Below are 13,823 nucleotides of genomic sequence, written 5' to 3'. Positions count from 1 at the left end.
ACCTCTAGACCTTAAGGGAGCTGGGCTCCCCTGTCATCTGGTTTCCCTGAACTTCTCTGCTGTCATACTAACATTAAGTTAACTGGGTGTGAATGGAATGCCCTTCCCTTGTCTACCTGATAAAATCTGAACTGGCCCTGCAAGGCCTGAATGGAGCATCACCTGTAGTTCGCTCTGACCACGCCTGGGCACAATGACTGGCACCACCCACACACAACTTTATGTGTGCATGCGAAAATTAGGAATTTTTGTTTGTTTGTTTGTTTTTCAAGACAGGGTTTCTCTGTATAGTCCTGGCTGTCCCGGAATTCACTGCGTAGACCAGGCTGGCCTCAAACTCAGAGATCTGCCTGATTGAGGGCATGTGCCACCTCTGCCCGGCAGGATTTCTTTACAAGTCTTTTCTAGGACTGGATTGATGCTTGGATGCTCTGCGTCTACATCAATAGTTCTTGCACTGAGCTGTGTAGTATCAATACATTATTAAGTACTAGAGAAATATATTCCTGTAAGAAATCTGGTTGCTGTTACTTGTCAGATACATTCTACCCCCCTAATTTTAATCTGTCCTAATATAGATGCATAGGCTAGGATTTGTAGATCACAAACAAAGTTTAGAACAGAAAAGCATTTACCATTCTGAAGCATGCTAGAGAGCTTTTAAAAATGAATGCTTCCTGTTATGTATGGTGCAAACCTTTCGGGCCGTCACCTCCTTCCTTCCCCTTACCTTCTAGGAGGACACTAACGAGTGGTGTCCGGTCACTGTTTTTCGTTTGCTGGACCAGCAGCTCTCCGTCATCTAGAACTCGGGTCACGGGGTCACCCCACTTGATGATCCCATTCATAATGTAACTTGCATAATCCTCTTGGTTTGTGCCGAATGCCTATTGAGGTAAAGGACACTTTGAAGCATTTTGGTCAATGGGATTGAAACTAAACTATCGCATCTCTTGGTGTCTCTGTCACTGTGTTGTTTGGGTCACACAGCCCATTCCTTGTTATGGTCTCTTCAAAGACATTTTGAATTAAGTGATGACTGACCAAGAAATAAAAAACTCTCATTCCCCAAAGACTTGGATGAAAAGTGGCAATAAAATCAGATGTAACTCTATGAAGCCTGTGGAGAAGAAGCAAGCTGAGGGTGGAGCTACAGCTCAGTGGGAGGGAGCTCAGGCAGCCCAGGGGAATAGCTTTGCTTTGTGGAGGCAGAGGCAGGCTGATCTGAGCTAGAGGACAGCCTGGTCTGCACCAAGAAACACTGTCTTGGGAAGGAAGGAAGGAAGGAAGGAAGGAAGGAAGGAAGGAAGGAAGGAAGGAAGAGGAAAGGAAAGGGAAAGGAAAGGGAAAGAAAAGGGAAGTGAAAGGAAAGGGAAAGGAAAGGGAAGGGAAAGGAAAGGGAAAGGAAAGGAAAGGGAAGGGAAAGGGAAAGGAAAGGAAGGGAAAGGAAGGGAAAGGAAAGGACGGGAAGAAGAAAGCAAGCAAGCAAAACCTAGAAAAACAAAACTCAGAAAGTCTCAAAATTGATAGTAAGCTTTCTACCACATGAAGTGTTTGGGTAAATATTGGTCAACTAGCCAACTTCTGCTGATGTGTCTACAGTGAGATTCTCTCATGTTAGGAAACTACAGAGGACAGCCCATACATCAGGAGGCCGACCGACCGACCTAACTACTGACCGGTGCTTCCCCTCCTTGATAACACAGGCATCGTTCGCTCTGTGGGGCCACACCTCACTCAGCACACATACTCACTGGTTTGATATCGTTCTCCAGGGAAGCAAGGAAGTCCCCTCTGGTCACCTGCAGGCTCTCTGCCTTCTCCATGTCTACTTCTACTTTGGTGCTGGCCTGAAAGAAATAAAACAAAACACAAGAGTTGAAGAAGACTTAGCAGTATTATATCAAATTCTCAAATGTCTGCAAATCATACATGCTAAAGGGATTAATGGCTAGAATATATAAGGTGCCTAAAACCCAACAAGAACTAAGTGCTTGAACAGACATTTATTTCTCCAAGGAATGGAGACAGTGGGGGACCAGCGTTGGCCAACATCAGTGTCCTGCAGAGTTTTTCCAGACACTCTGTGAATGCCCAAGAGCACACGAAAAGATGGCTGACATCACTTGTTCTCAGAGAACTTCAAAGCCAAGTGTGGTCCATGCCAGCGCTCAGGAGGCTGAGGCACAATGGTGGCAAGTTCAAGGCCAGTATAAGATACACATCAACGCACTGTTTCAAAACCCCCTAATAACCAAAACTACAATGAAATTTTACCTCACACTTAAAGAGCAGCTATGACTGCAAAACAAAATGAAAACAAAAATACAAAAAACCCCAACTGAACAAAAAGGTCAGAAAATAAGCAATAGCAAGGATTTAGAGAAACTGGAGCTCTTGGGCTGTTGATAGGGATATAAAATTCAAAAGCACTCATAGAAAGAAAACTAGGACTCAGGCCAGCCATGGTGATGTAGCTCTTTAATCCCAGCACCCAGGAGGCAGGGGCAGGTGATCTCTGAGTCCAAGGCCAGCCTGGTTTACAGAGGGAGTTCTAGGACAGCCGAGGATACACAGAGAAACCCTGTCTTAGGAAAAGACAAAAGGGAAAAGAGAAAAGACAGAAAACTGGAATTTCCTTATGATCTAATGATGTCTCCTTTGATATCCATCCCAGGGGGCAGAAACTGGGGCTTAGGAATTTTACAGCCATGTTCACAAGAGCATGGAACAAAGCACCCAGTTGTCCACCAACAGGGGAATGAACACAGCCATGGTGTGGCCACCCTAAGAAAGAAGCAATCTGGGTACCACACCACATGGATGTCCTTGAAAACACTATTGATGGAGGCAAGCCAGTCACAAGAAGACAAACACTGCATGACCCCACTTGGTGACATCTTTAGGGTTCTATGGAAAGTAGGGCCGTGGTGATCCTGGGCTGGGAGAAGATGAGAATAGATGGTTACTTTTTTTTTTTTGGTTTTTCGAGACAGGGTTTCTCTGAATAGCCCTGGCTGTCCTGGAACTCACACTGTAGACCAGGCTGGCCTCGAACTCAGAAATTCACCTGCCTCTGCCTCCCAAGTGCTGGGATTAAAGGCGTCACCACACCAGGCGATGGTTACTTTTTAAATGGATACAAAGTTTCAGACTTACAAGATGAAAAGAGGCCTGCCAAAAAAAAAAAAAAATAGTAAGACAGCCGGGCGTGGTGGCGCACGCCTTTAATCCCAGCACTCGGGAGGCAGAGGCAGGCGGATTTCTGAGTTCGAGGCCAGCCTGGTCTACAAAGTGAGTGCCAGGACAGCCAGGGCTACACAGAGAAACCCTGTCTCGAAAAACCAAAAAAAAAAAAAAAAAAAGAAAAGAGGCCTGAAGTGGAGATGGCTGCACATTATATATGCGTTTAATGTCACTAAAATGTACAATTGAAGTGGTTAAGGTTACATCTATTTTAACACAACAAAGGGATACCTGGGGGACAATGGTGTCTAGCCTTGGGTGCACATCAGGATACCCTCTAGAGTCCTTCCCGACTTGCAGAGGCCAGCCGCACCCTCCAGGGTGCTGAACAGTGCAGGGGAGGGTCTAGGCACCTCTAGTGGCACTGAGTTGTGTTTAAGAACCATGAGTTACTCCAGAGAGTAAGAACCTAAAACTTGGACTTTGTGCTAGCTCCAGTCTGCTCACTGCACCTGGAGCTGACGCTTGCACATCTGGACCAGCATCCAGGCCTCTATCAGCACTTGGACCTGCCTGGACCTGATGAGTGATTAAGATAGCAACACATTTTTTTCTTTTTAATGTGACTGGGCTCACTCCCAATAGCACAAAACAAGCGAGTTTCATCATTTTTAAATCGATATCATGCCTTTTTTTTTTTTAAAGAGCATCTTAAAAAAAAAAAGTGACTAAAGCAAAACTATGTGCAGCACATGTCAACCTTCCACTGATATTATTAAAATATGAGTCATGTTCCTTCAGAAACAGACTGCTGAGACAAAAAAAAAAAAAAGACATTTAAAAAGAAAAATTCAGCCTTCAGGGATAAAAAGAACTATGTCAGGAAACTGGAACATATGTATTTATTTCCTTTTCAGTTCCCAAATCCCTACAAATGGCAGCGGCAGTAAGAAAGAGGAAAACCATGGAAAACCTGCCACTAACCTGAAGTCTTAGGAGCAGAGGACAGAGCGACTCACTGATACAGAGGCAGCAATAAAAGGGGAGGGGAGCGCCTCCAGAGCCGAAGAAAGGTGTGTCTCTGCAGTTCAGAGAGTGCTGATCGGGATCCATGGAAAGAAATCCCGATGGTCGAGACTCACTGCTGCAAACCCACTGGACATCAAAGACGAGACAAAGTCCCAGAGCCTTTCTGAGACACAAAAACAAGCCTACAAGCCTGGAGCTGGACTGGCGTGATCATTCTCACTGGCAGTACTAGAACTCGGGAGACAATAAGACTGATATTCACAAACACAGCTAGATAGCCATTCTAGAAAATGCCTCTCTCGTTGTATATGGAGGCATAGGTAAGCACTGTCCCAACAGCATTGAAAAATAGCAACAACCAGAAATAATTCCATGTTAAGTAAATTACCAGCATATTCATTCAGTATATTATCCAGTACCCAAAAAACTAAAAATTAAGCACGAGATAAAAATGTGAGTGGCCTCCAGCTTCACGGCTTGTGCTGGCTGGCCTCACATTCCTGGCCCAGAGTGGACTTCAGTTTTTTGTTTTGTTCTGTTTTGTTTGTTCTGTTTTTTGTTTGTTTGTTTTGTTTTTAGAACTTTACTGGTCTTTTTAAACTAATTAATTAATTAATTTATTATATCTAAGTACACTGAAGCTGTTTTCAGACACACCAGAAGAGGTCATCAGATCTCATTATGGATGGTTGTGAGCCACCATGTGGTTGCTGGGATTTGAACTCAGGACCTTTGGAAGAGCAGTCAGTGCTCTTAACTGCTGAGCCATCTCTCCAGCCCTGTTTGCTCTGTTTTAAGACAGGGTTTCACTATGTAGCCCTGGCTGTCCTGAAACTCACTTTGTAGTCCAGGCTGGCCTCAAACTCAGAGATCTGCCTGCCTCTGCCTCCCAAGTGCTGGGATAAAAGGTATGTGTCCTGCCCCCACACTTCCTATCTTAATTTTCTTCACTACCATGCCCAGTTTATCTACCTTGTGTTTTATGTGGCAGTATTCTAGACTACTTGTGCATCAGTACAAAGTAATGTAGGGATCTTCCAAGTACTGACATGAAATGGGGCCCAAGATATACTGGACAATGAAAAATACAAATCTCAGTACAATTATACTTATGCCCCTTTCGATAAAGTATGCGCGCCTATACATATAAATCCGGAGAAAGCAAACGACAAGGGTATATCCCAAATACTGGTTGACTCGGGGTGGGGTGGGGGGGCTGTTAGAGCTTTTCTCATTCTTCCTGTATGTCTGGCATACTTGAATCCTTAATACCTGACACAGGCTGGCTTTATAAGGTAAAAATGTTACCAGTCTCAGTTTAGGATGCTGAAAGCCCAAACAAGCTGGTGTAGGCTCTGGCAAGGGCCCTGGAGTAATGACATGCGTGGGAGGAGACATTCCCATCTCCAAGCAGGAAGCTGGAGGGCTTGCTCCTCTAAGAACCCTCTCTAATGTACTAACAGGGCCCCAGAATGCATGACTCAGCTATTCCTAAAGGCAGGACCCCAGGGATAGAGCCACTAAGGAGACGGAGGCAGGAGGCACTAGAGTTTGAGGCCAGCCTGGTCTACTACAACCTTGCCTAAAAACAAAGAGAATGGATTACCAGGGGCTTTGGGTATGAGGGTATGGAGGTATGGAGAGGATGTTTACCAAGGCTGGCAACAGCTAGTGCAGAGATGCTGAATGTCCCCAACCCTGGGGCATGAGTATGCCATTTAGTCTAATCTGCACATTATACAGTGCACACATGTATTAGAATCTAGCCTATAAATATGGCTAATTGTTTTATATGTCAATTATATATATTTTTTAAAAAATTTAAGTCAGACATTGTGGCTTATTATGTGCAATCCCAGCAGTTGGAAGGCTGGGGCGGTAGGAGAGAGTTCTAGGCTAGCCTGGGCTACACGGTGAAGACAGAGAGGAGTTCTAGGCTAACCTGGGCTACATGGTGAAGACAGGGAGGAGAGAGTTCTAGGCCAGCCTGGGCTACATGGTGAAGACAGGAAGGAGAGAGAGAGTTCTAGGCCAGCCTGGAATACACAGTGAAGATAGTTAGGTCTACACAGAAGATCCTGAGTCAACCACAGAAGGCTATAAATGAATTAAAATGGCTACGAGTTGAGGGAGGGAAATAAGCTGTTTTCAGGCACTCCAGGAATTAATTATTAAAGTTACCCAACTGTAAATAATATTCTAGTGCTAAATTACTTCTTGTTCATTAGAATAAATGTTGAGTTTTTCCTAGCTAACAGTTACTATTTTATCAACATCAATACAATCTTACTTTTAAAAAAATCAACAATTCTGAACTTCTATTCATTTAAAAATCCTTTTCTCCATTTGGTTGAGCTGACAAGCTATTTTCTGCCTTTTTATTTGTGCCAGCTGATCAATACAGAAACAGTGACACCTTCCAGCTGAGACACAAACTCATAAGCTCGTATTTCAACACCAGCAAATATCAGTGGTCACCCTTACGCTTCGAGACCTTCTAAACCTGACCTTTCCAGGCTCTCGTCATTCCTCTGAAATTAAGGGGGGGGGGGGGACGACTTTAATCAGCTAAAAGGTCTCTGGAAAAGAAGTCATTTTACTAAAGTTCACCAACACAGCTAAGGGAAGAAATCTGAGTTATGAATCTTCTCTACCTGTAGCAGAATTCCTCTCAACATAAAACCAACCAGATGTCACATGAGTTTTAGTTAAACAAACACAGGTTCAAGTACAACAACACAAACACCAGGCAGTTCATGACTATGCTTCCTGCTTGTTACAAAAAACCGAAGACCGCCATCCACCAGGAAGGCCCCACTTGTCGACCTAGCTCAGTCTTTGCTTTGGCCCAATTGTTTTGAAAAGGAAATAGAAGTAAAACCAACATTTTTTTGGACCTTGAAAACAGAATATCATAATGACTTGCTGGTTACTGTAAATGTTTTAAAGTTCTAAAATCAACTTTTAAATTTTATTTTTTATTTATTTTTATTTTTTTTGGTTTTCTGAGACAGGGTTTCTCTGCATAGCCCTGGCTGTCCTGGAACTCACTCTGTAGACCAGGCTGGCCTCGAACTCAGAGATCCACTTGCCTCTGCCTCCCGAGTGCTGGGATTAAAGGCATGCGCCACCACCGCCCGGCTAAATTTTATTTAAGTTTATTAGTATGCTGGGTGGCAGTGGCATGTGCCTCGAATTCCAGCACTTGGGATGGGGGAGGCAGGTAGATCTCGGAGTTGGAGGCCAACTTGGTCTACGGGGCGAGTTCGAGGATAGCCAGGGCTACACAGAAAAACTGTTTCTGATAACAACAACAAAAAATGAGGGAGGGAGAGAGGGAGAGGGAGAGAGGGAGAGGGAGAGAGGGAGAGAGGGAGAGAGGGAGAGAGGGAGAGTTGTGTATGTGTGTGGATGCAGATGCACGGACTGTGTGGGTTGGGGCATGCCTGACACTATGTGCCTGTGGAGGTCAGAGGACAACTTGGAAGAACTACTTCTTTCCTACCAGGTGAGTCCTGGGGTAGAACTCCGGTTGTCAGGCTTGGCAGCAAGCACCTTTACCAACTGAGTCATCTCGCTGACCCCTTATTAACACTGATGTGCAGGCCTGGAGACCTTAAGGCTCCCTGAGCCCACAGGAAGGCAGAAGAAAACCAGCTTCTGCAAGGCTGCCCTTTGCCCTCCACACAAGTGCCCTGGCGTGTGTGTACACTGCAAACTTCCCCCTTTCTCATACACACATACTAAATGGACGACTTAAAAACAATACACGTGTAGGCTTATCGCTTTACAAAACACACATGGGTTGGGAGATGACTCCGCAACTAAGGACACTTGCTGCCCACTGCCCATCCCCACCCCCAAATAAATGCATAAACTTAATAAAAATTTAAAAACTACATGTACATGCTCAGTGTTCACCCTCTGTGAACTGTGGGATATTCCAGGATGAATAAGATGTGGACTTAAAGGTTAGAATATTGATGGGCAAACATTTTCTGAACAGCCTTTTATAGGCCACATATTCTGCAGCAAAAGAAGCTCTGCCATTACTGCATAGTCACAGCCACAGCCACACACGGTGATGGATAAGACTGTGTACGTTTGGGCTGGTGAGATGGCTCAGTGGGTAAGAGCACCCGACTGCTCTTCCGAAGGTCCAGAGTTCAAATCCCAGCAACCACATGGTGGCTCACAACCATCTGTAACGAGATCTGACTCCCTCTTCTGGTGTGTCTGAAGACAGCTACAGTGTACTTACATATAATAAATAAATTTATAAAAAAAAAAAAAAAAAAGACTGTGTACGTTTAGCTTTATTCAGAGAACTCGTGGTGGCTGGGTCTGACCAAGTGCAGTCTAGAACCAAAGACAGGGAGCCCCCAAATAATGGAGACATGCTCAACCTCAGGCCGTTATTTCCTGTGTGATCTGTTCTCTTGTCCCGTGTCAGCAACTCCGCTCCTACTTGGCACGGCTGCAGAGGGATCTTCTGTTTGAACGCTCTGTCTCTCCTGTTCTCAAACCTCTGCACCTCTCCGCAGAGAGCGGAAGGCTCTTTGTGCTCATCCTCAGCTTTGGCTTCCGGCTTTCCCAGCACTGCCTCTCTAGCAGCCCGCCTCTAGGGTCCACGCTGAAACGATGGGAAGTTACTCTAGCCCATCACTCTACTTGTGTCCCTGTGCCCCTGCCGATGCTCCTTTTATACACGTCCTTCTGGAAGATGCCTCTGTGAAGGCTTCTCTGCGCCATGAGATGACCACACCAGCTCTTTGTCTCTTCCTGTACTGTGCATTATTATTGCTTCCTAACCTTGTGTGTGAAGGTGGATGTGTGCTGATTAACAGTAGGCAGCTACATTCTTTGCAGTTACAGCTTCCACTCTTTGTACAGTACATGGCATGTAGCTGGTACTAAACCTGTGTGTGTGTGTGTGTGTGTGTGTGTGTGTATGTGTGTGTTTGTGTTGGAACAGAATCTTGCTATGTGATCCTGGCTGGTCTTGTACTTTGTACCTCAAGCAGTTTTTAAACTTAAAGCTAACTTTTCCTCCTTAGATGCCAACTACTGAGCTATAGCCTGTATCAGCGGGTCAGTAATAAATCCATTTTGTAGTTACTTTTTTTTGTTTGTTTTTTGTTTTGGTTTCGTTTTTTGGGATAGACAGCCCTGGCTGTCCTGAATCTTACTCTGTAGATCATGCTGGCCTTGAACTCAGAGATCTGTCTGTCTCTGCCTTCTGATTGGTGAGATTAAAGGTTATGTGCCACCACTGCTTGGTATATCTATACTGTTTTAGAAATTATTGTTTATTAGTGTGTGTGCGTGTGTGTGTAAGTGTGATGGGGAGGGCAGCATGTGTGTGTGCGTGTAAGTGTGATGGGGAGGGCAGCATGTGAGAGAGTGCATATGGACTTTGTGGAGTTAGTTCTCCCCTTCTGCCTTCACATGGGTCAGGTGATTACTCAGGTCATAAGGCTCGCCATACTATGCATCTTGACCCAGTGAGCACCACAACAGCCTGATAAACTATTTGTCAAAGTCAGCCAGAGTTACCCCACATGCTGTGTGACTACTTGAGGAAGGAAGACAGCACAGCATTAGGAAAGGAGAATCAGCCGGGCAGTGGTGGCACACACCTTTAATCCCAGCACTTGGGAGGCTGAGGGGGGGGGGAATTTCTGAGTTTGAGGCCAGCCTGGTCTACAAAGTGAGTTCCAGGACAGCCAGGACTATACAGAGAAACCCTGTCTCAAAAAACCAAAAAAAAAAAAAGAAGAAGAAGAAGAAGAAGAGGCCCTTCCACCCCCTAGCAAAACAAAACAAAATAAGCAAGAATGGAGAGTCTGAAAACAAAATAAAGTTTGGTGAGTCTTTCAGTATTCAGAATACATGGAGATAGACTGGGAAAATGTCTGGAAGGGCCAGTTAGTTGGATCTGAAGGACCTAAACCAGGCAAGGCACTATGAACTTGCTTTGCAGACATGGCTGACATGAAGGTAAAATGATCTGAATGAGGACAGTTAGAGCATAGGAAGCAGGTGGCGACCATGACTGGAAAAACACTGATCCGGGACAGAACCAGTAGGATGAACACATGAGCTGACGTAGGACACAGAGGAGATGGCTCTGCAATCTTAACCTGGGATGTTGGCATAAAAAGAAACAGAAGAGGAAAGGTGTTTGTTGGATCTTATATTTGAGATCTGAGAAAATACCCAAGTAGAATTACTATATATGAGTCAGAAAGTTAGAAGACAGGCCCTGTCAGGGATGCGACAGAAGCCTGGGAGCTAAGGAATTAGAGGGACAACTGCAGCGTGAGGAAGAACCACCCGCACTTATGCACCAACATCACTGATCCAAATACAAGGCCCCTCAAAAGTATTCTTACCATAGTATAAATGATACTAAACCCCGCATGGTGGTGTACGCTGGGGATTCCAGCCACACAGGAATCTGAGGCAGGAGCATCACAAGCTCAACACTTACCTGCAATACATCGCCAAGTTCAAGGCCAATTTGTGCAAATTAGCAAGACCAACATAAAAATAATCAAAAGGGCTAGGGCTGTAGCCCAGTGGTAGAGTGTTTGTAAAACATGCATTAAGCCCGAGTTTAGTTCTCAGCAGCACAAAGACAAAGAAATAAACAAAAAAATCAGAACCCCCCCACCCCCCACCACCACTCTGTACTAGCCCATTTTCCTGACTCTGAACCCCTTGAGGGAAAAGAGCAAGACTCATCTTCACGACTAGCCCCAACTTAAAAAGTAGCAGCTATCCAGTGCCTGCTGCACGAAACAGCTCCCGGATGCAAAAGACTCAGCTTCTTATAAGATCGAAAACAATAATCGTCAAGTCCACATCTGTCAGGTGGGAGCGACCAAAGGCAAATAAACCGGTGGTCACCACTGGGCAGACTGCTGCTTGTCCTTCAGTGGACAGCCATCCTTACTTACTCTGCCTCTCTTGGCCATCAAGAGCCAGCTTACTCTCATTGGCTTATGTGGTAGAGAACGGGGCCTGGCCTGCACGGGCCGTGTGTTCTCGTCTGTTCATTGAGTTCCTGACCTTGATGTGTCTGTTCATGGCTGTGGACTGCGCTGCTCGCACCAGACCCTCCAGCTCGGCGCCACTGAAATTCTTAGTCTCCACAGCCAGTTCCTTAATGTCCACATCTGCAGACAGTAACTGGTGCCCTCTCATCCTTGCTGTGTGGATATGAAGGATCTGGAGTCGACCCTTCTCATCTGGCAAGCCTGATGAGACAAAAACAGACATTTTCCTAGTCTTGGGGATCCACCAGAAGACACAGTCACAATCCTCGCAGTTTTCTTCTAGGCAGGCCAGCTGTGGGCAGCTGACAATGAACATTACTTAATATGAGGTTGCTATCATTAATAGACTCTGAAGCCACATGTGAAGACACGTGTGCACAGACACACACTCATACACGTGCACATAAACATGCACACGTGCACACACGTGACCTACTTCACTTACCTATCTCCATTTTAACTTCCAGTCTTCCGGGTCGAAGGAGAGCCTCGTCTATCAAATCTGGTCTATTGGTCATTCCTGGATGCAGATATTAAGAGCAGTAAGCAAGTGATCAGAGTTCAAAAGTAAGATAAAACATACTTTCAGTTTACGTAAACAATTGCAACCTCACTGAGGACCTTTTACAAAGTCAAACACGAACCCAACAGCACTAAACCAAGAACAGCATTGTTTTTTTTTTTTTTTTTTTTTACCTAGTAGGAAACATGGAAAGACTGCAGTGAAATCTCTATTTAAAGAGCAAACCTAAGGAGCAAGTCCGCAGCTGAAAGAGACCAGGGTGGTCTTTCCAGCTCCCCAGGCTCCTCGCTTTTGCATGCAGCAATTCCGATGTCTGTAAGAACCAGTAACGTTTTTCCTTTCTAGAAGGCATCCTAAGGAGCAGCAGCTCTGAATATACAACAGCTAAAACTTTCTGGGAGAAAGTGGCTCAGGCCTGAAGCCCAGCTGCAGGAGAGCCGGCAGCTAAAGTGTACGCATCTTCGCTGAGTATCCTTTATTTTAGACATACCGATAACGAGGATGTTGTTCAGCTGCTCAACGCCATCGATCTTGGACAGCAGCTGGTTGACCACAGTGTCATGCACTCCAGTGCTGCCGGCCATGCTCCCTCTCTGCTTGCAGATGGCATCGATTTCATCAAAGATGATGATGTGCAAGCCACTGTTAGCACCAAGCTAGGAAGGAAGGAAATTCTGCTAAAGGTCACAATCTGAATGCATCAATAAACTAATCGAGAAATGCAAAACAAAGCATCCTACAGGTTCGCTTTGCTGCATTTTAACTAATATAAGTATAGATGTATATAGTGTAAATTAAATCACGGATGTTGCCCTCTCCAAGATATTGGAATTGCAAAATAGCTAATAATATATTAACTTAAATTAACATGGGCTTTCTAACAATTTATATCTAGTAATTATGCTTCCCAAGAGGGGCCAGAGGGAGCGAACTAGAAAACTTAAGACAGTAACCACATGGTTATTATGGGGTGCAGTGACATTGCAATGTGTGCACTGAGTGTGTAGCAATCAGATAGGGTAACTGACGTATCAAACATGCAACAGGTCTTCATTTGGGGGATGCTCAAAATCCTCTCTACTGTCGTGAAATATAGACTTAATTGATGTCAATCATGATTCTTTTACTTTCTATGTTTAACACCAAGGCGAACAACAAGGAATAATAAAACAGAATAGACTGAATATAACATAAATATGAAAATTTATAAATATAAATTAAGTGATGAGCATAGGGAACCTAAGGATTAGGTATGATTAGAATTCATTAATCTCTGATGAGTGCTGGGATAAAAGGAGTGGGCAGGCACACCCGGTCTATAACGATAGGATCTTTCAAAGAGGTTAAGGGGGCCACTGAAATGGCTCTGCAGGTAAAGGCACTTGCCACTGTGCCTGATGACCTGAGTTCAATACCTGAGACACACAGAATAAGAATTGATTGCCACTGGTTTTCTTTTAACCTCCACATGTCATAGTTCATACATATCCACAGTCATACAGTTACTTTTACATGCACAGATACACACATACACAATTTTAAAAGAGAGGTTTAAGGATGCAAGATCGGTCAAGCCTGGTGACCCGAGTTAGATCCCTGGAATGTATGATGGAAGGCAGCTCCCAAAAGTAGGTCTGTTTCCTGATTTCTGTGTATATACATGCACACAAACCCAAAATAAATTAAGAGATGTAGTCTTAACTTAGAAAATGTGTTAACTTAGCAAAAGTTGTAAGACAATTTAAAATAAAGTTAAAACTACCCTTATCACCTAAAGATAAATGCTATTGATATTATAATATTTCTATTTTTTAATTTTACAGTTATTTATGGGGTGTGTGTGTACACATGTCTGAAAGTCAGGGCTCACACATGGAGGTCAGAGAACTTGTGGGAGTTGGGTCTCTCCTTTCACCAGGTGAGTACTGGAGCCCTTTACAAGCTGCTGGAGCAATGAGGAGGAGCCAGTGCTGCAGAACCCGATCAGGGAGCTCGTTATCGCCATTGAGGGTGAAAACCTGAAG

The 13,823-nt window shown here is 44.5% G+C and overlaps 1 protein-coding gene across 1 annotated transcript in view; it reads right to left on the bottom strand.

Moving 5' to 3' along the window:
* Nsf (N-ethylmaleimide sensitive factor, vesicle fusing ATPase) overlaps positions 1 to 13,823 on the bottom strand; it is a 133,728-nt gene that overhangs the window by 39,420 nt on the left and 80,485 nt on the right. Inside the window, exons 10-14 of the mRNA XM_021176539.2 lie at positions 12,290 to 12,455; positions 11,722 to 11,796; positions 11,290 to 11,477; positions 1,755 to 1,850; positions 731 to 887 (exon numbers count right to left, since the gene is read on the bottom strand). Of these exons, the coding sequence (XP_021032198.1) occupies positions 731 to 887; positions 1,755 to 1,850; positions 11,290 to 11,477; positions 11,722 to 11,796; positions 12,290 to 12,455 (682 nt within the window). The remainder of the gene's footprint in view (positions 1 to 730; positions 888 to 1,754; positions 1,851 to 11,289; positions 11,478 to 11,721; positions 11,797 to 12,289; positions 12,456 to 13,823) is intronic.

This window comes from Mus caroli, unplaced genomic scaffold, assembly GCF_978045245.1.
Source record: "Mus caroli unplaced genomic scaffold, Mus_caroli_1 scaffold_13, whole genome shotgun sequence".
In the NCBI taxonomy this organism is placed as follows: domain Eukaryota; kingdom Metazoa; phylum Chordata; class Mammalia; order Rodentia; family Muridae; genus Mus; species Mus caroli.
This window is presented reverse-complemented; position numbering and strand designations above follow the sequence as displayed.